The sequence below is a fragment of the Nycticebus coucang genome, chromosome X (assembly GCF_027406575.1).
Source record: "Nycticebus coucang isolate mNycCou1 chromosome X, mNycCou1.pri, whole genome shotgun sequence".
Lineage (NCBI taxonomy): Eukaryota > Metazoa > Chordata > Mammalia > Primates > Lorisidae > Nycticebus > Nycticebus coucang.
Genome location: NC_069804.1, coordinates 39,333,333 through 39,359,906, shown reverse-complemented (window position 1 = coordinate 39,359,906; position 26,574 = coordinate 39,333,333). Strand labels below are relative to the sequence as shown.

Genomic DNA, 26,574 nt, shown 5'->3' with positions numbered 1-26,574 from the left:
AAGGAGACAGTTATGTTAATCAGTTAGATGTAAACATTCCACATTGTATATCAAATCAGCACATTGTACCCCATAAATGCATTAATGTATAGTTATAATTTAATAAAGAATGAGACGGTTATGTTAATCAGTTAGATGTAAACATTCCACATTGTATATCAAATCAGCACATTGTACCCCATAAATGCATTAATGTATACAGTTATAATTTAATAAATAATTTTTAAAAAATTAAAAAAAAAAGAGAGAGAGAGAAATGGTATATAATGCAATATATTTCCCAGGCACCAGGTAGTGCTGTGGAGTTAGGAGACACAAATACACATGCTGATTCTGCTGTATAAGATGGGGGCTGGAAGCCACTATCTAGTGTGGAGGTGACCCAGACCCACCTTCCTGATTTGTTTCACCTCATTCAAGGCTTGGTGGCTTCTCTAGTATTCAATCCCCACAGGTTTGAGAGTCTGAAGCTCTTACCAGACTACTTAGGAGGTACACCTTGAATTTCTGAACAGTGTCCCTTGGCCACAAAGTAGCTTTCCTGGGGGAATGGAAGCCAGACAACCCAGCCTAAGGATGGCTGCCTGAATTCAGCAGGCCTGTCAGAGCCAGTCGCCACTAAGACCCTGTGGACTATTTGTCCTGGTTGGCAGTGCCCTGCTAGTAGCTGAGCCCATGAAAGCTCCGCCCTACCCAGTGATTCAATCCCTGCCACCAGCAGCTAGACGGTACTTATGTTCTCTTACTTGATTTAGCCCTCCCAAGGAAGCTCCAGTGAGCACCCAAAACCAACAAAAAAAACTGCCTGACAAGCCTTCCCTGTTTCTAGCCCTCCGCTGGAGGGCTGGCTGGCCTCTGCCCAAACCTAGGCACTCGCCTTCTGTGTCAGTCTTGCACTGCTTCTGACCTTCTCGTTGGCTCCTGGAGTCCACTGCTGTTTCACTGTGCCCCCACAGTAATGTTTCTGGGCAGGATACCCCAGCCAGAGGTGGAAAGAGTCCTCTCTCCCCTGTCTCAGTGTGACTGGCTGCTAAGGAGATGTCTCTAGTGTGGTTTCTGGCTCTGCCTCTCTTTCTCTTTGTGTATGTGTCTCCCCCGCCCCTCCCTCTCTCCCTCTCACTTTATAATTTCTCATCCTCACTATGTGACCTCTCCAGTTACACAGACTCCTTTAGATGGCAGCTACCTTCCAAGATAGTGAAAGCATAAGGTGCCAGACTCTTTAAGGGCCTAGGTATGGAACTGGCATAAAGTTACTTCCCTTGCATTTTTATTTTTACTTATTGGCCAAGATATTGTCCTTTTTAACCTGTTCCTTATTTCTACCACCTACCTGGCTAGAAGTGTCAAGGATTCTCAGGAAAATAGTGAACCTGCTTAGATAAATAGAGGTTGATATAATCCACTATATTTGTTTTTCATATTTTGTATACAGAGAGGAAAGTGGAGCACAGAGAAGGGTGACAGTTTGTAAGATGTCTCCAATGAATGAGGCAGAGACCAGAGGCCAGGATTTTTACTGAGGGCTTCCACACAATAACTGGCTCTGTGGGCATCCTGACTCAATGGGGAATAGTAATTATGTTTCTATAGTAACTTCGTTCTTTCATTTGTGGAAATGTATGACAACTTATAAAAAGGTATGATGGCCATGGCTGGGTAACAATGGGCTTAGGTCTTTGGAGCATCAGCTGGAAGACAGGCCAGCTGGTTCATCAGCTGAGGGAGAGGAAAGCTGCTTGAGGATGCGTCAGAATCGAGTCTTGCTGCTTCCTTTCAAGGAGTGATGGGGAAGCTGTGGCAGGCCGGCACAAAAGAATGTGTGTGCAAAATTTTGGGGAAAACACTAGTCAGCAGTAGGCAGACACATACGGAAGTGTTTGATTTATTAAAGTAATTTAAAAAATATATAAGTGTGTCCTAAAATCCCAGCCCGCAAAAGGAAATGCCTTTCGGTCTGTAAGTGGGGGTGCTAAGAACATTGCTTAGTCTCATGGGTGGTTCTGTGAATTCAGTGACATAATGTACAGCTAGAACTTAGCATGAAGTGGGCACATAGGAAGGGTTCAGTTAGTATTAGCTACCATTCATGATGATTTATCTCTTGGTTTTTGTTTGAAAGAATACTGCTTCTGAAAAGCTAGGTTGGTTTCAACTGATCATTGTTAGCCAGACATAAGCTAGCCTTGGAAAGCTCTGAGACCCTTCGCTCAGATAAACTACATTGGAGTATGTTTGCTCACACTGTCGGTATATCTAGTTGATATAGAAAAAAAAAATAAAAACAGTGTCTCATCTAACTCAGTGGTTCTCAACCTTCCTAATGCCACACCCCTTTAATATAGTTCCTGTGGGTTGTGAACGACAGGTTGAGAACCACTGATCTAAATGTTAGTTTATCTGACACAGAGACTGAGTCTCTCTTAACTCTGACGATATCGCTCCAAGAAAATATGGTAATCCAATGTAATTTTATGTTGAAATTTATATCCTTTCCTCAACCCTTCTCCTTTTGCTTTATTTTTTAATATTCTTTCTATAGTGCAGTTGCCCGCTATTTTTGACCAGCAGGGGGAAGGCATTGTGTAATTATTTTTCTGATTTGCTAAGCTGTAAAATGTTCATCTGCATTGTAAGAGTGTATCTTCTATCACCTATCATAGTTTAGAAAAATGGATTGCTTTAAGAAAAAAACAACTGAAAGTAAACACTTTTAATGCATTTAAAGTATCTTCCATTTCATCATAACATTTATATGCTTTATCAATTCTAAGAAGCATATTATTTCACATTTTAATATCCTTGCAAGAGGGATGTGCCTCACAGTCAATAATTACTTAGATTCAATAAAATATGGTAATTATTCAATTTAGGATTAATGTATTAAGGCTGTAAGTTCACACTCCGTTGGAGCATGACATAGAATGAAAATGAACTTGGATAGCTGGAGGCAAAATTGTTTAACAAGTTACTCATAATTTCTTACCCTAAATACAATGAGAAATTATTAAACAAGACATAGGAGAAAGTATATGAAGAATTTTTCTTGGTGCATTTAGTCTCTCAAGGACATTTGATTTTCATTACCACTGTAATAGCATTTAAATACTTGTCAATTGATACGCACAGCAATGCAAAGCTGCATGTTGTTAATTTTCTATGCCCTATTTAAATATATTCACTACCTGCCTTTTACTTCAGGTATAATAAGATATGTACAACCCAGTGTAGAATTGACATCTCATTTATTTTTAACCCTCATTATCCACTCAACCTTGATAATAATGGGGTCGAACTTCTTTTATCAGAATCAGAAACTACCTAAGGAAATTTGAGAGGCCTGTGGAGGGCCAGCGCCACAGTAAAAAAACTGCTGTCCCAGAGCACAGAACTTTAGGTGTGGTCCAATGGCTTGGAGGGGAAAGTGGACCCTGAGAGACCATTACTTTTCTCTAATATTCTATGATGCTGTCTTTATGGCAGCAGGGGCTTGCTAAAGCTGAATCACTTCTAGCTTCAGCTGGGTAACTGGTTCACGTCAGTAAGCCTGGGGAGTTTGGAAGCGGGGGAGGAAGGAGCTGTAGCTAATAAATTACCCCCAGGACACCTAACAAGGTCAGTTGATTGTAGGTTTAGCCCTGTGCATGTGACTCTTCAAATAATTTTCAAAACTCAGCAGGAGAGAATAAGCAAGATAAAGAGAGGAAGAGAAATGCAGACGGCAAACAAACTCTTCAAAAATGGAGTGTCTAGAGTAGAGCTTTTCAACCTTTTTTTTTTTATCTCAGGGCACACTTGAACCTATAGTTAAACATCATGGCACACTTAAATTATGTTGATCAAATAAAAGTAAAAAAAGAAAAAGAATATACTTACCGTGTTTTGAACTTCTTTCACAAATAATTTAGTTAATGATCTTTAAAATTTTCCTGGCACACCTAAGATCCTCTTAGGGCACACCAGTGAGCTTCGGCACTGGTCTAGAGGTATGTCAAACTTTGAGTGTTGAAACCCAATGTGATGAGATCTTTCTTGAGATTGGGAACAATGTTTGGGTTGCATTTTCAGATATGGAACCTCCTAGAATCAAGTGCCCAAGTGTGAAGGAACGCATTGCTGAACCCAATAAGCTGACAGTCCGGGTGTCCTGGGAGACCCCTGAAGGAAGAGACACCGCAGATGGCATTCTTACTGAGTAAGTGAAACTTAGCAGCTGAAATGATGTTGCCTCTTTCAGGAGAGACATTTACTTCCCAGAGTGTATCTACACTGGTCTATTTTATGCCTTCAGACGTGGTCACCATCTCATACACTAGGTATTTCACCTATGTATTTGTTTATTGCCTGTCTTCACTATAGTATGTTCACTGCCACATCCCCAATGCCTAGAACCCTGCCTGCAGATAGTTAGCATTTAGTAAATCTTTATTGCAGGAAAGAAGGGAAATAAGTAGGAGTGTGAGAAAGAAGGAGAGAGGAGGAACAGAAGAGGAGAGAGGAACCTAGCTGGCTAATTCAGGGCTAGAGTCACCCCATTGCCTGCCCAGGGCTTTCCTACCCATGCCCTGGGCCTTACTAATCCCTTGCCTCCACTGGGAAGCCTTCTGTGTCTCCCAGGTAGAGCCAGAGGCTGCCCCACTTATGCTCTGAGTATAGTTTAGTGCAGAATTTTTCCACCTCTGTTTTGTGGCTGCACCTGTTTCTTTCAAAGCTTCTGATTTTTATTTGTAAAACTCCTGACCACATCAAACACTTACAGAAGCTTGTACAAAAGAGAGAGAGAGAAAGAGAGAATGAGAATGTGTCTTCTGCCTTCTTCTCCACATCAACCCCATTCTCCAGGACCAGTTACATTCATAGTTTGATGTACATCTGAAATGCCTTTTTTTGTGTGTGTTTTTTTTGCCCAGGGCTGGGTTTGAACCCACCATCTCCGGCATATGGGGCCAGTGCCCTACCCCTTTGAGCCATAGGCACCACCCTGAAGTGCTTTTTAAAATGGATGGTTCCTTTTGCTAAGGTTCGCTACATGCTGTTCTAATCTGGAATTTGGGCTTGTACCCTGGCAGCTGTTTGGTTGGCCTGCATGTTCCCTGGAGGCCACTACTTTATGTCAGCACATTCACATCTGTGCCTTAAAGTTCATGGGCTTATTAGCCCTCCCCACTAAGTTCCCATCTGTGGACGAAAGGATGCCTCTGAGTTATCCTCTGGTGAACCAGACATCAGGGAAAGACTTTCTAGTATTTTATCAACCAAGGCTGTACGAGAAAAAACATTCTTACACAATTATTAGTAATAAAAGAACATCTTTTAGTAAGAGGAGGTTGAGTCTCCCACTCATAGCAGGACATTTTGTTCCTACATCATCATAATCTTCTCCCAGTACATCATCTAGATTAAGTAATATTACTAGTTGTGTTCCCCCTTGTAACTTTTCAACATAAAGTTTGACCTTTAAAAAAAGTATTTGCTATAAAAAAAAGAAAAAAATGTATTTGCTATCACATACACGTCAAAAACCCCTAGGAAAAATTTTAGACAATTGGGATTAAAAAGTAAGTTTAAACAGTTGACATAATCAGGGGTTTGGTTTTACTTGTCTTTGACTCTTGGAGGTCTAGCACAATGCCTGGCCCAGCCCCTAGCATGTAGTAGGCTTTTAGATTTTTCCAACCAATAGTACAAAATAGCAAATCACTAGATGACTCTATTTGTCTAAAAGCTTTGTGGGGATATTCACTTGGACATTTTGTGGGCAACTTGTGTAATATGGTTAGAAATATGACATTTTAAAAGAGCATCTCCGTAGCCCCTGCCCCTCCATTCGGAGCAGCCTCCTGCTTCCAGAATTCTACAGGCCAGAGCCCATGAAGGCATGGAGCAGAATGCTGTGGGAACACGCTCCGGTGGGCTGAGGAGTTCAGAGAAAGCTGTCTTGGCTCCTTTTCAGTTCTCACTTGGGATCCTTGCTTCCCTGGCATTTCTCCTGTAACCTCTTCCCCCATGTCCTAGCCAAATGACTCTTATATAGTCCCCTTCTAAAGATGATAGTTCGAATGTCAAGCTCTGACAGAAGTGTTTCTTATGAGTTAAGCTTATTGGCTTCTGACTGTTATTTCCATATGAGAGATGAAATGGAGTCTCAGAGAGGTTGCAGCCACTTACATTTGAAATATCACTCCTTTTAGGTTTATCTGAGTTTATCTTGTGCTTTTAAAGGACCTTAAAGCATCTAAAGCCAAAAGTGACAGGTCTCTACATGGTGGGATTTTTGATTTCTCATTCTTTACCAAGACCTCTCACTTCATATCTTGTAAACAGTCACCTTGCTTTCCTACATGTAAGACTTTCCTTGGTGGTGACAATGATAATTCCACATGTTTAGTATTAGCAAATATTCTTACCATTCCTAAGAACTGTAGAGAGAAAAGGAATTATCTGTATACAAACAAACCAACCCTGACATTTGATCATGCTGTATCCATTGCTGTTCTTATCAGACAGCCAAGAAGAGAGATGCTGGAGTCACCCTAACTGCATGGTTTGGGGCTAGTTCCTTGACCTTTAGGTGCCTCAGTTTCTTAATCTGTGTAATGGAGATAATACTGACCACCTAATAGGGTTATTATGAGGATTAAAGAAACTTATATATATAAAATGCCTAGAACTGTGTCTGACATATGCAAGGTTTATGTAAGTGCAGTGAATAATTACTGTTATTATTATATTATTAGGATAACCAAGAAATCTCTAAGAACTTGCCTTTTGCTCAGAGAAGGTCTCCACTGGCCCAAATAGAAAAAGCAGAGAAAGTGCCAATGACTACTTGGATTACACTCTCAAATCATTTTCCTTACAAAAAATCCCCTTCAATTAAACCCTGGTGGGGGGAGGGGGATGGGGTTGAGTAAATTCCCACCCAGTGGGTATATCGCATTGGTATATGGCACACTTCCTGGGTGAAAGACACAACTAAACTCAGACTTTAACCTTATAAAAGCAAACTATGTAACCTATGTTACCCTCATATTAATCAGAAATTTAAAAAGAAAAGAAAATTATATTATACTGCCAATAATGAAGCAATTCAGCTCCTCTTGGAACAAGGGTGGGATCCGAGGAAGACTTGGGCTCTAGCTTTTTTGTTTTTTTTAGTTTTGGCTGGGGCTGGGTTTGAACCCACCACCTCTGGCATATGGGGCCAACGCCCTACTCCTTTGAGCCACAGGTGCCACCCAGGGTCTAGCTTTTCAGCTTCCTCCCCACTCCTCTTCTACCTTCTAGCAAGAAAAAAAGAAAAAATCTAAACTTCTCAGTAGTTGAGTTTCCATTTTGTGGTTCAAACTGCTCTTCTAAAACAGAGTAGAGCTCAGGAGATTCTATTCTCCAGGAAATCTTTGTTCTAGTTAAATTGGCCTGACAGCTGCCTCTCAGTGTCCCCAAATCCTATGCATCATAGGGGATCAACAACTGCTTGTTAGATTCATAATGATCATGCTTGATGTTTCTATTTCTCCTCCCCCCGAGTGTTATTCTGAAAGGCCTCCCCCCAGGCTCAAATTTTCCAGAAGGAGACCACAAGATCCAGTACACAGTCTATGACAGAGCTGAAAACAAGGGGACTTGCAAATTTCGAGTTAAAGTAAGAGGTAAGAGTGCTGTTAATTGGCTTCCCCCCCATATTTAAAGAGCAAAGGGAAACAGGCCCTCAATCAAGAACCGAGTACCCACTGTGGTAGGGTGACTTGCCAATTTTGCCTCTGATGAAGCTGGGAGAAATAGCCCATGTTAATGCTTCAATTTCACAGTACAAATCTGGATGGGGTTCAGTGCTGGAAGATTATTTATAGAGTTCCACAAGACTAGCCTCATATGCTAGCCCACAGCTGGCTGTCCCAGTGGAATATTATTCCATAATTTTTCCATCCCTGAGCTTGAGTGACCAGTTAAAGTCTGCAAGTCCTTATATAATGAGGGTGGTTAGGAGGCCCCTAGTTTGGGCCACCAGAAGACTATATCCTTGGTGTTCCATAACCTTTGGTCTACTTGAAAAAAATGTTTTTAAGGATTACTTTATACCTCATGGTTTGGGTAGATAATTACTAACCATCTTTACCCTTTGCTCTTCTGGGCTCAAACTTTTCATCTACAACACAAAGGCCTAAGCCGGTTGACATTGGTGGTCTCATTGGTCACAGTGACCATTCCAAGGCTCGCCCACTGACCAGCAGTCATCCATGCCCCTTCACTCATTTCACAGGCTGATATAGAAGCCTGGTTATGAAGCTGGTACTTCTGAGTCCTCGCCTTCCTGGGTTACTCTGTGGAAGGGAGCTCAGCACCAAAACCCCTCTGGGCTTGTGTCCCTACAGTGAGACGCTGCGGCAAACTCAATGCCCCGGAAAATGGTTACGTGAAGTGCTCCAGTGATGGTGATAATTATGGAGCCACCTGTGAGTTCTCCTGCATCGGTGGCTACGAGCTCCAGGGTAGCCCTGCCCGAGTATGTCAATCCAACCTAGCTTGGTCTGGCACGGAGCCCACCTGTGCAGGTATGTATGCGGCCTTGTCTCTAGCCAGCAGCAGAACCTGAAGACCGCTTGATTCTTGATTCCAGTATAGGAGAAAAGGTTTCATTTCATGTACGTTGCAAAGTTCATTACTATTGCTCTTCATCTGGGTGGGTGAATACAGTTCCTAGATCCCTGCTGCAGCTCATCTCACCTCTCCTGCTTTGTATCTGTCTTCTGATTTTCCTTTCACACACATCTCTAAGGAAGAAGCTCAAGGGGGGAACCCAGAGTCAGTAGTTGGAGACAGTATGAATCAGCAAATTCTGCTCTAATGGCCCTTGTTTCTCTTTCCTGCAAATGTAAGGATCTTATTTACTAAGCCAGTACATTGTCATGTCTAAACAGTATACTGCCTGCTCTGCAGCATTGGCTTGAAAGTCACATAGATCTTGGCATTTGGAATCTTTCCCCCTTTGTGAGATGAGGGAAACAATACCTCACCTACCTCTTGAGTTGTTGTAAGGACTAAATAGGGTCATCCATTGAATAGAGAGCACTGTCTGATACAGGCCAAGCCTTCAATACATAGCAGCTCTTATTGCTTATGAACAAAAATTGGGCTGGGTAGTGATGATAGTATGAAATTTGGACTAGCCAAAAAATTCCAGACATATCTCTTATTTACATACTTCTCTTTTTCTCCTCATTTTCTGTTATCTTTTCCATCTACATCCTTTCCATTTAATCCCAGCCATTCAGAATTAGGTGAGAGAGAGACATATACAACCATTAGATAAATGCCTGAGGTTCCTCAATTTCAGATATTATATAGAAAGAACATACCTGTCCCTGACTCCCCATCTAAGGATTTCATGCCCACCATACTGGTGTTGAGGCCTGAGGTGCAGTAACTAACGAGCTCCTAGGCCTGCGTGGTCCAAGATGGTAACCACTGGCCATTTATTGTTATTGAGCACTTGGAATGAGGCTAGTCTGAATTAAGATGTGCTGTAAGTATAAAATACACACCAGTTTCAAAATCTTAGTACAAAAAGAATAAAAGTAACTCAACTCTTCATATTGATTACATATTGAAATGGAATGTTTTAGATATACAAGGGTTCTAAAAGATGTATACACATTTTAAGAAAGGAAAAAACTGTATTAAAATTGTAACACTCAAGTCACATTAGAATTCTGCAATTACAAGAGGTTCTCAACGTGACTTGTATTCCTCTTTTGTTATTGATATATATTGAGTATTATACATTGAATACAGTTTTTTTCTGTCTTAAAATGTGTATACATTTTTGGAACCCTCTGGTTTTGGTTAAATAAAACATTATAAAGACATTTTCACCTATTTCTTTGTACTTTTTTAACAAGGCTACTAGAAAATGTAAACCGACATAGTAGGTTCTATTATATTTCTATTGACCAGGGCAGTTCTAGACTCTGAGCCCCTGTGCCTGGAAGGAAATCTGTATTGCTCAGTGCAACATCCCAGTGCCTATGATGGAGCTTGGCACATAGCAGCCACTCAGTGTGCGTTGGCTGAATGAATGAATGTGTGAATGAACAACTACTTCAATACAAATTTAAAGCTTGAAACATCAATGCCAAGATCATAAAGCATATATGAAATTTCCTAGTTATTCTCATATTATTTTTTCTCCAGGGCCAGGCTTGTTTTCTTACCTATCTGTTGAACATCTTTCATTGACTTTGAACAGCTAGAATTGGTTGTCATTTATTTGTTTACAACTGCCTCGTCCTCTGTCCTTCATGGCTGCATTGCTTACACTGTGGTCCTCCGTGCTCCACATTACTCTGTTCTTTCCACATCAAGGAGGCGGACTTCAGAGATTCTGAGCCATTCCAAAGCCAGCCTGCCCACTGACAATTATCCTACCTTTTTGCTCCCTAAAGCCCTTCCTCAGCAGATACTGTGGTGCTTGGCCAATATACCTTTGACATGACCATCTATGTTCAGATGGCTACTTATTGAAATTACCTGGGTCTCTCTGTCTGAGAGTGCTTTTTCCCCTGGCTATGAAAGCATTATGAGCCCATGCACATAGCTGGCTGGAAGTGATGGAGATTTAATGTCCCAGAAGCAGCCATCCACTGATGACGGAACAGGTGGTAGGTATACTCCAATTCCCTCCAGTGGGATGACTCTGATGTATGTTGTATAGTATACCATCTCCCAGAGTTCCCCAGGGGAATTGAATTACAGATACCAATAAATTGCTTGACAACCCACTCTGTATTGCTTTTTTTTTCCTTTCATGTCTCACTTCCTGAGATTAGCAGAATAATGGCCCCACAAAAGTGTCCATATCCTAATCTCCAGAACCTGTGAATGAATGTAGTAGCTTACATGGCAAAAAAGACTTTGCAGATGTAAATAAGTTAAGGGCTTTTTAAGATGGGGAGAGCATCCTGGATTATTAGATGGCTCCTACTACTATATAAGGGATATAGAACTGCTGTCAGAATTTGAGAAAGAGATGATGGAAGGAGAGATCAGAGAGAAGAGAGATTTGAAGATGCTACACTGCTGTTTTGAAGTTGAAGGAAGGGGCTATTAGCCAAGGAATGAAGGAGACCTCTAGATAGTGAAAAAGACAAGAAAACAGAGTCCCCCCCTAGAACCTCTGCAGGGAACATAGCCCTGGATTTTAGCTCATTGAAACCCATTTTGGACTTCTGATGTTACAAGACTGAAGAGAGCAAATTTGTGTTACGTTAAGTCACTATGTTTATGGAGCTTTCTTACAGTAGCAAGAGGAAACTAATACAGGTACCCACTTTTCTATCAAAGCTTCTTTGGACCACTTTCCAAAAATAAACTACTTACACTTGAATCCTTTTTCAGTGTCCACTTCTTATACATAAGTTTCTGCATGTCATCACAGGCTGTGTCAAGCTAGAACAAGTAAAAGGTTTCTGACCCAGTGGCCATTTGTAATTGCAGCCATGAATGTCAACGTGGGTGTCAGAACAGCAGCTGCACTTCTGGATCAGTTTTATGAGAAAAGGAGACTCCTCATTGTGTCCACACCCACAGCCCGAAATCTCCTGTATCGGCTGCAGCTGGGAATGCTGCAGGTGAGTCCAACAGGCCAGGCCAAGATGGGAAAGAGGCCTCTAACAAAAGGGGCTCAGCCATTTCACTAAAAGCAAAGTCCAGGTTTAGGGTCTAATCTGTTTACTGTGCATTTCAGGAACTGGCACATTGGGGCTGTCACCATGTATGTCTGATTCTGGGGCATAACCCGATTAACATTGGCTCCCCAGAGCTAACCCAATCACATTCCAACTAACAAGGTTTGTCTGTCTTCACTAATAAGGCTAATTGACATGCTGTCCAGGCCTAGCTACAGAACAATTGTCTTTGTTGAACCCATCCAGAATATGCCTGGGCTAGAGGTGGTTCAATCAGTTGTCAGCCCAAAAAGCTAGCCCAAGGGGTGAGGAGAGTCCAGGCAGTGCTCAGGCCTCACATCCTTCCCTAGGGATTTTCTCCAACTCTCAGAGTGACGGCCATTTTTTAAGAATAGTGCTTCTTAAAGTGTTACTGAGGTCCAGCAGCATCAGCTTCAGCCAGAGCTTGATAGAAATGCAAATTCTCAGACCCCTCCCATAGTGTTTCAGAATCTACATTTTCACAAGATCCCCAGGTGATTCCTAAGCACTCTAAAGTTTGAGAAGCTCTTTTCTAGGAAATGTGCCCTTCTCAGCTATGTAAATTTCATAGCTACCAAATGAGGTAGCCAGCATCTTGTGCAGTCTGATGACTAGAAACTGTAAAGATCAAACTAGAAGTTGCCTGATTTTGTTCTGACACTGGTTTGCAGTAAGAGTGGCCAATTTGCAAGCTGTAGAGTCAGTATGGATGCCGTGTCGTGGACATCGTACTGCACAGAGTTTTTCAGAATATTTCATTCATTTGTTACAATGAATAGAACTAAGTGCTTAGAACAATCGTGGCTTATTCAAGGTTACCATTTACTTCTCATGTCAGCATTAATACAAGAAATAACAGTAAGTCTTTCTTCACTCTTCTCATGTACTTGAAAGATTGCCCATGAACTCTGAAGTTTTTGTGAGCTTCTTAGAGAGGAACCAAATCCATTGCATCTTTATCACCAGTCCTTGCCAACTGATCTCCCCTTGCACCTCCTTATCCCAGCTAGGAGCTTGCTGTTTATAAAATGGAAGCTTAGCCCGCTCTGTTTCATGGGAAATTGGCACTGCAGGCTATAATCTACAATCATGCATTTCCTCATGTCTTATTATTCCATGGAAAAATGAATAAGCCAAACAATTTACATTTCCTCTCTGTCAGCAAATATGGCCTTTCAGCCAAATTTGGCCCATGGCTGGTTTCTTTAATTTAACTTTTAACAGATTCAGCCACACTTACTCCTCTGTGCATTTTCTATAGCTGCTTTTGCACTGCACTGGTGGAGTCCTGTGGATAGGACAGAGACCATGCAGCTTTGCAAAACCAAAAATACTTTCAGTCTGGCTCTTTACAGAGAAAGTTTGCTGTCCTGGCTCTAGTTTAGCCCATCCCTTCAGGTACTTGCCAACTTACTAATCATCTTGTTGGATAAGATATTTTCTACCAAGATGTTTGTATGACCTCCTACCCACCCTCCAACAACATACTTACATTTGCATTTTAACCAGAGCCTTCAAAGAAAGGTTTGATTGATTTATGATTGATTTAGGTGTTTCTGTTTGAGTAATAGAAAAGTCCACTGCTACCTCTTCAAATTTCTCTACTAGTTCCTTCATCCCCTATTAGGGACATTTCGATGGAATTGTGGTTGAAAAATACTTGGTGTTCTCATAATTCAGAAGTTCAAAATTTCTGGTCCCATTCAGTCAGATGCATCTTTACTTGTCTTATGTGACTTTTCTGTTCCCTTATTGCCACTGCCATTCCTGATGAGCCCTCCTGGCATACGGTTCACTGGGCCACATTTCTGAGGTTCTTGCCAAAAGCCAGCGTAGAGAGTTGGAACCTTTTATTCTTGTCTCCCCTGGGTTTGGGTGTGGGGGCATAGGGCAGGGGGATGAGGAGAGTGGAAACAGGGCAGAGAAGGGGAGATGCTGGAAATGCTGTTTTCTTGTCTTCTTGCAACAATAAATTTAGAAACTTCTCGGGTGGCCTTGGAGACTTTTTAGGAAATTTGACTCACTCAAGGTCTCACCCTGTCTGGAAATACATAGACTGCCATTTTGCTAGCTTTTCAAAATCCCATTGCCAACCCATTTCCGAATGATTCCTCTAGGAAGGTATTTAGGTTTTATAACCAGTAGTTTAACCCATTTCTCAACTGTTTGGGGGACAGTTCAGAGTGGGCAAATAAATTTCCACAAACCGATCGGTGCTGCTGCTGGCAGTGTGCAGTTTGCCATGGATGTCTCTTTCTTTAGCCATGTTCAAACCTCCCCTGTTGGGTTTTCTTTCTTCCCAGCAAGCACAATGTGGCCTGGATATTCGACACATCACTGTGGTGGAGCTGGTGGGTGTGTTCCCGACTCTCATCGGCAGGATAGGAGCAAAGATTATGCCTCCGGCCCTAGCTCTGCAGCTCAGGTAGGGGGAAGTTCTGCTCTGAAATCTCATCCCCTTTATCTGATAAGAGTCCCTGATTTCTTTCTATTCAGTATTGAGTTCAGGCAACTTTCAATGTTTAATTGCTTTTATGGTGGGAGTATTATATCCATGCTAATTACTGTTTGTCCAAATAAATCACGTAGTGGAAAATTACCAGTGTCTTTTTTTATACCTATCCAACCAAGTGTTTATGCTTTGCGCGTGTGTGTGTGTGTGTGTGTGTGTGTGTGTGTGTGTGTGTGTTTGGTTGGTGACAGATGGATGGGTAGGGGAAGAGGACTCGGAAAAAAGGATCTAAGCACTCCTTTGTCTTATTAGGAAGACTGGCGTCCAATTATTCTTTCCAGTTTTGGCCTCTTTTTCCTCTAGGTTTCCAGGGCACTTGTCCATACCCCTATTTTAACAACTATATTTTATTTTGGTAACACTTGTAAAGCTAGAGCCATGGTGTTCAGACTCTGAGTCATGGAGTATTATAAAGGAGCAGAGTTCAACAGCCAAAAGGTAGTTTGAGAATAACCCAAAGTTTTACTTGAATCACTTGACCATGGTGAAATGAATAATTAGGCTAAAGCAAAACTTCTTTAAATTTTCCTTTCTTGCCCAGTTTTTTCTCTCACATACTGCAGGGCAGGGTGCAGATATCCCTTTTCAGGGTGCCAGGTGACTGTCTGTTAGGATCCCAGGCGACCACACCATCTTGTACATTAACATCTAGAACACGAGGCTTCTAGGTGTTTGAAAAAGGAGAAGAATGAGATTAAAAACAACCCACATACAACTCTTTTATGCTTCACTTTGGAAGTGACACACCGTGCTCACTCTCCCAGTCCTTAGAGCTAGTCACATGATTGCAATTGACCTTCAAGGGAGGTTGGGAAATATAGTCCTTCTGTATTCCCAATAAGAAGAAAATAAAATAGCACTTGGTGACTCCTAACACAGGTGTTCAGAGAGATTCACAGAAATTCCTTGGGAGGTTATATGATAGAAGCAAATCCTTAGCAAATAATGCTATATAGATTGACATAATAGCTTATTTCTATAATTTCCCTATTTTCTTGTTGCCTTTGACCCATCTCATGCTTGACTTATACCTTTCTCTACCCAGAGTCTGTCTTATCCCTACCAGAGTCTGTCTCATCCCTATGAAGGTCAAAAAATCAAAGGGATAGGGATAAAAAAAATAAGATGATGTTTGAATTCTCTTTAATTGGCCAATGGAGGGAGAAGGCTGGGTACACTTACACGTTTTTGTATTTTTTTATCCTCCTGCCTTTGTATCTAGCACCTCCCTAGAGTACAACACTTTTGAGATAAGTACCAGACCTTTCCAATATTTGCTACTCAGTGTCCAGCACAGTGCTTGGCACCGTGTTTGGGCTAAGTAAATAGAATAAATAGCTCTAAGTTTCATTAACGTAGTTTTATGATTTTTAGGAGTAATAGTAGCCTTTAGGAGTATATTACAATTAGTGTACTAATATTTCAATTTGAAGTGTGCAGAACTGAAGACAGAATTGTGTCAGTATCTAAAAATTTATAATTGACATTTTCAAAGTACGTTTTATGAAGTTGTTGCTTTTTTAGAATTATCTGCTCATACCCCATGTCAATGATTTTTTAAAAACTTGTCATAGCATTTGCTAAACATTCTATAGATTTAATATATATGTGTATATATGTTCTACATATATTCAATATATTCTTCATAAGATCTTGCTATGATTTTTTTAACTGTTTAAACTACTTGAGGAAGAAAAAAGATGATTTAAGAAATAAATTTCTATCATTCAAGTTGAATATGTTGGAGTTATTACAGACCAGTGTTTTTTGGTCTTTATGTCTGACAGTACACTTGAACCTATAGTTACACTTTTGCAGCACACTTGAATTATGTTAATCAAAACGGAGAATAAAAAAAGAATATACTTACTGTGCTTGGAACTTCTTTCAAAAATGATTTAATGAATGATCTTTAAAAATTTTCACAGCACACCAGTGTGCCACTGCACACCAGTTGAAAATCACTCTTATAGACCTTTGTAGGGTGAAGATGATTTAAGTAACAAATAATTTCCTTAAATGAATTATGGAGTGGTTCTTGCACTTTAGTATGCTTCAGAAGCACATGAAGGGCTTGCTAAAATTTTATTGCTGAGCTCTATTCCCACAGTTTCTGATTCAGGAGGTCTAGGGTAGCCCAAGAATTTAAACTTCTAGCAATTTCCCAGGTGCTCACACTGTGAGAACTACTGACCCAGTGGTTTACCAAAGGCTCTGCAGTTTTGAAACGTATTTTGGCCAGTAGCCTTTAAGAAGAGGGTCAATCCTTATTGTGCAGTCCAGGTAAATGTCACACAGAGAAGACTGCTCTTATGCAGTCCCTAATGGATTTGGTTTCAGGTCAGGCCCATGTTATCGGAAATATCAGTGAGGAAAAAAGAACTTGGCAAATGGATGTTGTGCTCTTTTCCCCTTTCTAGCACAGAGGAAAACAGATGATTTTGTAAAGAATGGGAAGCAGGTTCTCATTCCAAATTGTATATAAAATTAGCACATTGTACTCCATAAATGCAGTAATGTACACAGTTAGTCATGATCTAATAAAAAATAAAATAAAAGAGACATTTAAAAATTAAAAAAAAAAAAAGAATGGGAAGCAGGAAAGACAGGAAGGAAAAGCAGAATGCCCAATCGAAACATGCTCCTGTCCAGTTAGAACACTATTTTCAAATAGCACTGAGGCCATGATATGTATATAAGTATTGAAGGGAGTCAGCAGAAAGGGGAAACTGGGTGTTTGGAGTTGCAAGGTCACCAACTGCCTTCTTTCTTGCCTACAATTTCTTTTAAATCTGGATGTGTGGGCTAATTTGCACTCCCCAATTTTCCAGCAATCTCAAGGATGACAAAGACAAAAAGAAAGCCATAATTGTTACACTCACATTATTCTTTGAGTCTAGAGTTCCCTGAAAGATTCTCCAAAAAGAACTGTTTCCAATCTGATGACAGATCTTTGTGTAACTCAGACGTCCTGCCTGCATCATCCCCATTCCACCTTCTGTGGGGTGTCCCATCACCTATTCCCAAGATTTCTGTGGTCTCTCAGCCCCAATAGGATGCATTCCTGGGGCTGTTGCTAGCTTGTTAATCCAGCCACTCAGCTCCTCCAATAGAAGTTTTCTCCCTTTGTCTTCTGTGTCAATTAAGGTTGAAAGCTTACACACTGCAATGTGTGTAGTAGCAGATGGTGGCATCATGGAGTGTGTATGTGGCCAACCTAGCCTCATAACTGCTGTAAAACCAAATGCTCTCCTTTCTCATTTGTTTGGTATCTAGTGAACCCCAACTTGAGACAGTAGCTAGCAAGGGAGATGGCGCTGAGGAAATAAATAGAAACCTACCCTAAACTTAGTGCATAAAACCTGGAAGCCTGTAAGGGCACACACTATTCCACGTGGCTAGGGGGGCAGCATGAGAAGAATGCAGCCCCCACCCTCTTTCCCAGAGTCTTTTAATTGGGTACATAACAGAGTTCACGTGCAAGGATGCACAGCAGTCAGTAGTTAGCAGTTAAGGTTAAAAAGGAGTGAGGGGAGATGACAGCCCCCAGGAAGGTTAGGTAAAGGGTAAACAGGGACATAGGGGAATGGAACATCTGAAGAGGCCAGAAAATGCTGCAATGAGAAGAGAGTGGGAAGAGCAAGTGCCATCTCAGACATCTCAGCTTCTCCAGCCTAAGTTACTAGTTGACGGTCTCAGCTGCCTGCACTGCTGATTTCCCCATGCAGGCCTAGTTATGCAGACATTTCCCTGACTGGGCACCTTCAGACTCCTTTCTTCTCAATCAAGAGTACAGGGTGGCCCGTCTGCGGGCTTTACTCTGGCTTTTGAAGGGCCTAGGGGGGTCTCAGCCTGTCTATTCCCACACTCATTGGTCACTCTTTCCCATAGGCTCCAGCCACCATATTTTCTACTTCTCTGTTTCCTAGGACCTCCCTCTGTTAAAACTTCCTCGAGAAATTCAATACCCTTCCTCTTAAAGATCCACAGCAGTTTAGCTCTTTTTCCCCACCCTGTCTATAGCCTATCCTCTGCTCACATATTCAAAGCCTGATTAATGCACTTTGCTAAGTCATCTACTCCTGAGCCCACATATTAGCACTGCAGGAAACCTGGTGGAACGATTGTAATATCCTCTGTCTTTTATTTCTAGTCACTAGAAATGTATTAGTAATTTAGTTTCCCTCTGGGATAAAATATTAATCATCCCCTTCCTGCCTGGATAGTCTCTGAAAAGTGCAATTTGTGTTTTATGTAATGGTTTTGTTTAACCTTGATCTGATCGTATAAGGGAAAAATATTTCCATTTAAACCCAGATGCTAGTGTATATTTGGCCTCATACACAATCTCAAAATATCTAAAGTAAAAAAAGAAATCTGGAGGAGAGACTGAATGGGCTTATTTGTTCATTGGGCTCAGCTTATCTGTTTGTTTGCTTTCTCTGGCTTTCCTCATCCAAACATGCTTGGATTGATATAAACGTTATATTTTTACACAGTTTAAATTCTAGTCAATTGGAGCAGAAAAAAACATCAGCTACTTGAAACCACTTCAAATTCCTTTTTGGAATATGTGAGGTCAAATTATAATTAATCAAGTCAGAATACCTGGTGGTTAGACCAAACTCGATCCTTGCAGTCCTGAGTAGGCTGCCGAATAGGCCATAACTATAATGTTTGCAAAGTTATTTCAATCAGCTTCACTTAGCTTAGGATTTCTCGGCCTCAGCACTATTGACATATGGGAAGGGATAATTATTGGTTTGGTGGGAAGGGTTTCCTGTGCATTGCAGGATGTTTAGCATCATCCCTGGTCTCTATGCACTAGATGCCAGTCTTATCTCTACCCCCCATTGTGACAACCAAAAATATCTCCAGATAGGGCCAAATGTCCCCTGGGTTGGGGGCAAAATCACTCCTATTGACAAACACTGACCTAGTTTTAGCATGTATGTGGTTATTCAAAATGAATCAGCAAACGTGGGTAAACTCCAATTTAATGGGGAAAAAAAACCTGTTAGCGTGTACATGCCATGTAGCCACTGTTGGAACATGACATCCTTGTGGGGCTGAAGTCTTCTTGACCTTAATCCAAAGCAGTGCTTCTCAACCTCTTATGTGCATACCAGTTATCTGGGGTAATACAAATTCTAATTAGGTAGGTTTGGGGTGGGAGAGTCTCCATTTCTAACAAGTGTGGTTGGTTGTCCAAGGACCACACTTTGAATAGCAAGAGTCTAAAGGATGAGCTGTAATAAACATTCTTGTGAAAATGTCCTTGTGGTTAAATGATTTCTGTTCTTCTGGGTAGACACCTAATAATGGGATTGCAGGCTCATATGGAATGTCAACTTTTAGTTCTTCGCAGATTCTCCATCCTTCTTTTCAGAAAGGTTGTATTAGTTTGCATAATTGCCAAGTTGTGGAAGCAACCCAAATGTTCATCAACCCATAAATGGATCAACAAATTGTGGTATACATATATCATGGAACACTATTCAGCCATTTAAAAAAAAAGATAAAGACTTTACATCCTTTATATTTATCTGGATGGAGTTGAAACACATTCTTCTTAGTCAAGTATCTCAAGAATGGAAAAAATAAATATCTAAATGTATTCGATGTTAATATGAAACCAATATATAAACAATTACATGCTCACATGAACAATAAAACACAAATAAAGTCTAGTACGGGGGCAGGGAGAGGGGACAGGAAGGGGGAGGATGACTGGCAGAAGGAGGGAGGGCATTTGGTGGGATCTCACCTAATGAGCACAATGCTCGGCTGTATAGCATGTCCTCTGGGTGAGGAGTTCTTTTAAAAATGGAACTTTACCTTGAGAGTGAGAACAACATAATCTAAAAATTTGGACCCTCATATAAATGTGAAATAAAAGAGTCTAAAGGATGGTTCATTCCTTTATGGTATCAAGTTTTTTCAGTACACAGTGTCACTCTAGAGTTTTGGTTGGTCAACCAGAACCTTTGGGAGTTAGGGTTTGACTTAGTCATCTCTTTTCTTTGTCTTCCCCAGGCTGCTGCTGCGAATCCCACTCTACACCTTCAGTATGGTGCTAGTGGATAAGCATGGAATGGACAAGGAGCGGTACGTCTCCTTGGTGATGCCCATGGCCCTCTTCAATCTGGTTGACACTTTCCCTTTGAGAAAAGAGGAGATGGTCTTGCAAGCTGAAATGGGCCAGACCTGCAACACCTGATGTCATGATAACACCCAAGGTGATGGTTCCTCTCTCGACAGTTCTTCTTTTCCTACATAGGGCCATGCACATGGGAAGGCCTTAAAAATATCCTTGATGTACAGATTTTTATTTGTAATTTTTAAAGTCTATTTTATTATGAGCTTTCTTTGCACTTAAAAAATAGTTTGGTGCTTTTTGTACTTTGAAGTATTTCAAAAATTATATGAATATCTTTACTCTTTCTAACTTTCTTTACTCCATCATGGCTGGTTAATTTTGTAGAAAATTAGAAACCACCACCATGAACGTGTTTTCAACATGTTATTCAGTGCTCTCTTCTATTTTGCTGTTTATATAAGACTTTTATTAATAAAATATTTTGGAGCAAATCGATCGAACTCACTTTGTTTATTAAGCACCAGCCATACGTGCTCAGTTGTTTTAGGTCTATGATTCTTAGTGGTGGAAAAATGTTATTAGTCTTGTCAGGAATTCTGCTGAGGTGTCAGGTGCCCAAGCAGCTGATTAAAACAAACACTGATACTGCCCCCCCCCAAGAAAAAAATAAAACAGAAAAAAAGAGAGAGAGAGAGAGAGTGTTAAGCCTTCAATCATTTACAGCAATTAAGCAAGTGTCTAAAACAGTGGTTCTCAACCTTCCTAATGCTGCAACCCTTTAATACAGTTCCTGTGGGTCACGACCCATAGGTTGAGAACTACTGGTCTAAAACAAGAAAAACAGCATATCACCCTGGTCAAGAGTCAGGTAGAGCAGCACAGATGCGGGGTCATCTCACTGCTGAGGGAGCTTTAAACAAAAGACTCCAGCACTTTTATGGACCATAGAATAAGTCAGGTAAGGTTGTAAGAGTGGAAAAATCTGGGTACTGAGTCAGAGTCAGGGAAAGCTTCTTCAAAATTTCCCCTTCTGCTCCATGCCCTCATAAGAGCATCTCAGCAGAGGCTCCTGAAGAAGACCCCTGCCAAGATCTCAGGTAAAAAGGCCTAGAAATGAATGGGAAGCTGGCAAGAATGTAAAGATGTGAAAAAGCATGATTGGCTGAGGTGCCTGAGTTATCAACTGCAAATCCCCATAGAAACTTCAATGCACTGGCTGCACGCCAAGTCTGGAGAGGGTTGGCAGCTTTCTCATGAGGCCTTCCAGGTAAAGCTTTTGTCATTGCCTATGATCAGGCCTAAAATAAAATCACACGTTAGTGTTTAACCAAGAGCCAGACTCCTCAAGAATCCCAGGAAAAGGGCAACCAGAGGAGGCCGGGCATCTTCTCAGGTGGCAACCACCGCAGAACAGATCTGGGACGGAAACGCAGGCCCCGTGAGTAAAAGGTTTGCCTGAGGTGGCACCGGCCTGGGTGGAGCAAGGGAACTAGAAAACGCACACACAGAGCCGGGAAATTCCCAGGGCAGGGCTGACGCAGAGGACCGCTTTACTGAGCCTAAGATGCACCCGGCCCTCAGGGGATCGTCAGCCTCTAGACAAAGGAAGGCAGGAGACTAGAACTGACAGATAACCGAAAACAAACCTACAGGAGCAAAGACAGGGCCTGAGGCGCAGGCTCTGGGAACTCAAAACAGCTTCTCTTCTGCAGGGGAATTTAGCAGAGACAGAAATAAATTCCTGCAAAGTTGTTCTGTTTTGTTCTGTCAGTAACCTCAATCAGGGGTGGGGCTGGAACTGAGTGAACACGCCCCAGCCTCCATCAAGCACCCGAGGTTGTCAGACCTCACCTCTCCCTGCTGGATAGAGGCAGAGTGCGGCAGCCTGGCTGAGCAGATATAGATTTCCTTGTGATTGAGGCAGGTGCAAACCCCTGGAGTATCTGTTCACTACAGGCAACTGGGTCACAGCCCTGCAGGGCTATCAGTGACTGGGTGTGACAGAGGTTCAAGGTGGGGAAGGAGGCATCAACCTTCCCAGACTAACCTATTTGCAGGGTGGGTCCTCCTGACTTCATGGAGCACCAGAGCAAGTCATATCTGAGTTGTCACCAGACCCCTACAATCCAGTTGCCAGAGACCTTTTAAACTCTCCCATGTGAGACAGGTGCTGACTGAGACAATTGATTTGGACCTTTTGAACTGAGCAAATCACCCAAGGACTATTCAGGTGGTGCCCTGAGTGTGTGGTTGTAGGAAGGTTTGATTTTCCTTTTCCAATGGTTGCCTGTGGGGGGCGGGGTGACTTAATTGCTGGTATTTCTCCAAAGCTGAGACTTCAACCCAGAGTAACTGTTTCACTAGGGTCAGACAGAGACCAGCTGAAAACAAGACAGAACCACTCAGCCCCACCACACCAAACAGGTCCCCAGTTTCTCAGGCCATAGCACTGTACGGGTCCTCGACAAAGCTGCAGGGGAAAAGTCAAACGGTGTAAAACAATCATGGGGCAGAATCAGCAGAAAAACTCTGGTGACATGAATAGCCAGAATAGATCAAACCCCCAAGGAAAGAGATGGCAAATGTAACTGAAGATCCCGTTCATAAACAGCTGGCCAAGATGTCAGAAATCGAATTCAGAATTTGGATTGCAAACAAGATTAATAGAATGGAGGAAAATTGGGAATTAGAAATTCGAGGAGAAATTCAAAAGTTGACTCAATAATTTAACAAATTTAAAGACAAAACCACCAAAGATTTTGATGCACTGAAGTAAGAATTTGCAGGCCTCAAAGTTCTGAAAAATACAGTAGAATCCCTCAGTGGAGCAAACAGAATAAAGGATTTCTGACATTGAAGACAAAGCCTATGAACGTTGCCAAACTCTCAAAGAGGAAGAGAAATGGAGAGCAAAAATGGATCATTCTCTCAGAGAGCTCTGGGATAATTCGAAGAAGGCTAATATCCGCCTCATTGGAATCCCTGAAAGTGATGAAGTGGCCTCACAAGGCACAGAGGCACTTCTCCATGAAATTATGAAAGAGAATTTTTCAGATATGTCAAGAGATTCTGAAATTCAGATAGCAGACAGGTTCCAAACCCAGCACGACTCAATCTGAATAAGACATCCCCCAGGCATATCATAATTAACTTCACTAAAGTTAATATGAAGGAGAAAATTCTGAAAGCAGCCAGACATAAGAAATCCATTACCTACAAAGGGAAGAATATTAGAATGACTGCAGATCTCTCTGCTGAAACTTTTCAAACCAGAAGAGGGTGGTCATCAACTTTTAATCTCCTAAAGCAAAATAACTTTCAACCCCAGATCCTGTATCCAGCTAAACTGAGTTTCATTTATGATGGAGAAATTAAATATTTTAATGACATTCATATGTTGAAGAAATTTGCCATAACCAAACCAGCTCTTCAGGATATTCTCAGACCTATCCCCCATAATGACCAGCCCAATCCTCTACCACAAAAGTTAACTCACTCAGAAACTTTTGATCAAACTCCAATTTCCATACTGGCAAAAGGATTAAAAATGTCCACTGGACTTTCGAAAAACTCAATACCCAAAATTTTACCAGACTTATGAATATTCTGCATTAATGTGAACAGCTTAAACTGTCCTCTAAAGAGGCACAGGTTAGCTGACTGGATACAAAAACTCAGGCCAGATATTTGCTGCATACAAGAGTCACATCTTACCTTAAAAGATAAATACAGACTCAGAGTGAAAGGATTGTCATCCATATTTCAGGCAAATAGTAATCAGAAAAAAGCAGGTGTTGCAATTCTATTTGCAGACACAATAGGCTTTAAACCAACAAAAGTAAGGAAGGATAAGAATGGCTACTTCATATTTGTTAAGGGTAATACTCAATATGATGAGATTTCAATTATTAATATTTATGCACCCAACCAGAATGTACCTCAATTTATAAGAGAAACTCTAACAGACATGAACAATGTGATTTTCCCCAACTCCATAATATGTTGGAGATTTCAACACTCCTTTGGCAGTGTTGGATAGATCCTCCAATAAGAAACTGAGCAACAAAATTTTAGATTTAAACCTAACCATCTAACATTTGAATTAGCAGACATCTACAGAACATTTCATCCCCGAAAAAACTGAATACATATACTTCTCATCAGCCCACAGAACATACTCCAAAATCAATCACATCTTAGGTCACAAGTCTAACCTCAGTAAATTTAAAGGAATAGAAATTATTCCTTGCATCTTCTCAGACCACAATGGAATAAAACTTGAGATGAGTAACAACAGGAATCTGCATACTCATACAAAAACATGGAAGTTAAATAACCTTATGCTGAATGATAGCTGGGTCAGAGATGAGATTAAGAAGGAAATTGCCAATTTTTTTGGCACAAAACGACAATGATGACCCGAATTGTCAGAACCTCTGGGATACCACAAAGGCAGTCCTAAGAGGGAAAATTATAGCACTGCAATCCTTCCTCAAGAGAATGGAAAGGGAGGAAGTCAACAACTTAATGAGACATCTCAAGCAACTGGAAAAGGAAGGACATTCCAACCCCAAACCCAGTAGAAGAAAAGAAATAACCAAAATTAGAGCAGAATTAAATGAAATTGAAAACAAAAGAATTATACAACAGATCAATAAATCAAAAAGTTGGTTTTTTGAAAAGGTCAGTAAAATAGATAAACCTTTGGCCAACCTAATCAGGAAAAAAAGAGTAAAATCTCTAATCTTATCAATCAGAAATGACAAAGACAAAATAACAACAGACTCCTCAGAAATTCAAAAAATCCTTAATGAATATTACAAGAAACTTTATTCTCAGAAATATGAAAATATGAAGGAAATTGACCAATACTTGGAAGCACATCATCTTCCAAGACTTAGCCAGAATCAAGTGGAAATGTTGAACAGGCCAATATCAAGTTCTGAAATAGCATCAACCATACAAAATCTCCCTAAAAACAAAAGCCCAAGACCAGATGGCTTCGTGTCAGAATTCTACCAAACCTTTAAAGAGGAACTAGTACCTATATTACTCAACCTGTTCCAAAAAGTAGAAAAAGAAGGAAGACTACGTTCTATGAGGCAAACATCACCCTGATCTCCAAACCAGGAAAAGACCCTACAACAAAAGAAAATTATGGACCAATATCACTAATGAATATAGATGCAAAAATATTCAACAAGATCCTAACAAACAGAATCCAGCAACACATCAAACAAATTATACATCATGACCAAGTCGGTTTTATCCCAGGGTCTCAAGGATGGTTCAATATATGTAAATCTATAAGTATAATTCAGCACATAAACAAATTAAAAAACAAAGACCATGATTCTCTCAATTGATGCAGAAAAAGCTTTTGATAATATACAGCATCCCTTCATGATCAGAACTCTTAAGAAAATTGGTATAGAAGGGACATTTCTTAAACTGATAGAGGCCATCTACAGCAAACCCACTGCCGATATCGTATTGAATGGAGTTAAATTGAAATCATTCCCACTCAGATCAGGAACCAGACAAGGCTGCCCATTGTCTCCACTGCTCCTTAACATTGTAATGGAAGTTTTAGCCATCACAATTAGGGAAGAAAAGGCGATCAAGGGTATCCATATAAGGTGAGAAGAGATCAAACTTTCTCTCTTCGTAGATGATATAATTGTATACCTGGAAAACACCAGGGATTCTACTACAAAACTCTTAGAAGTGATCATGGAATACAGCAGCTTCTCAGGTTATAAAATCAACATTCATAAATCGGTAGCCTTTATATATATCAACAATAGTCAAGCTGAAAAAACAGTTAAGGACTCTATTCCATTCACAGTAGTGCCAAAGAAGATGAAATATTACGTGAAAGATCTGTATAAAGAGAACTATGAAACTCTAAGAAAAGAAATAGCTGAAAATGTTAACAAATGGAAAAACATACCATACTCATGGCTGGGAAGAATCAACATTGTTAAAATGTCCACACTACCCAAAGCAATATACAATTTTAATGCAATCCCTAGTAAAGCTCCACTGTCATACTTTAAAGATCTTGAAATAATACTTCGTTTTATATGGAATCAGAAAAAACCTCGAATCGCCAAGACATTACTCAGAAATAAAAACAAAGCAGGAGGAATTACGCTACCTGACCTCAGACTATCAGACTATACTATAAATCGATAGAGATCAAAACAGCATGTTACCAGCACAAAAACAGAGAAGAAGATTTCTGGAACAGA

The 26,574-nt window shown here is 40.8% G+C and overlaps 1 protein-coding gene across 2 annotated transcripts in view; it reads left to right on the top strand.

Moving 5' to 3' along the window:
* SRPX (sushi repeat containing protein X-linked) overlaps positions 1–20,811 on the top strand; it is a 109,476-nt gene extending 88,665 nt beyond the window's left edge. For both annotated transcript variants that reach the window (XM_053580196.1, XM_053580198.1), the window contains 6 exons: positions 4,069–4,195; positions 7,531–7,652; positions 8,376–8,555; positions 11,497–11,630; positions 14,012–14,133; positions 20,257–20,811. In XM_053580196.1, the coding sequence (XP_053436171.1) occupies positions 4,069–4,195; positions 7,531–7,652; positions 8,376–8,555; positions 11,497–11,630; positions 14,012–14,133; positions 20,257–20,440 (869 nt within the window). In that variant the 3' untranslated portion in view covers positions 20,441–20,811. The remainder of the gene's footprint in view (positions 1–4,068; positions 4,196–7,530; positions 7,653–8,375; positions 8,556–11,496; positions 11,631–14,011; positions 14,134–20,256) is intronic.
* Positions 20,812–26,574: the final 5,763 nt, after the last annotated feature.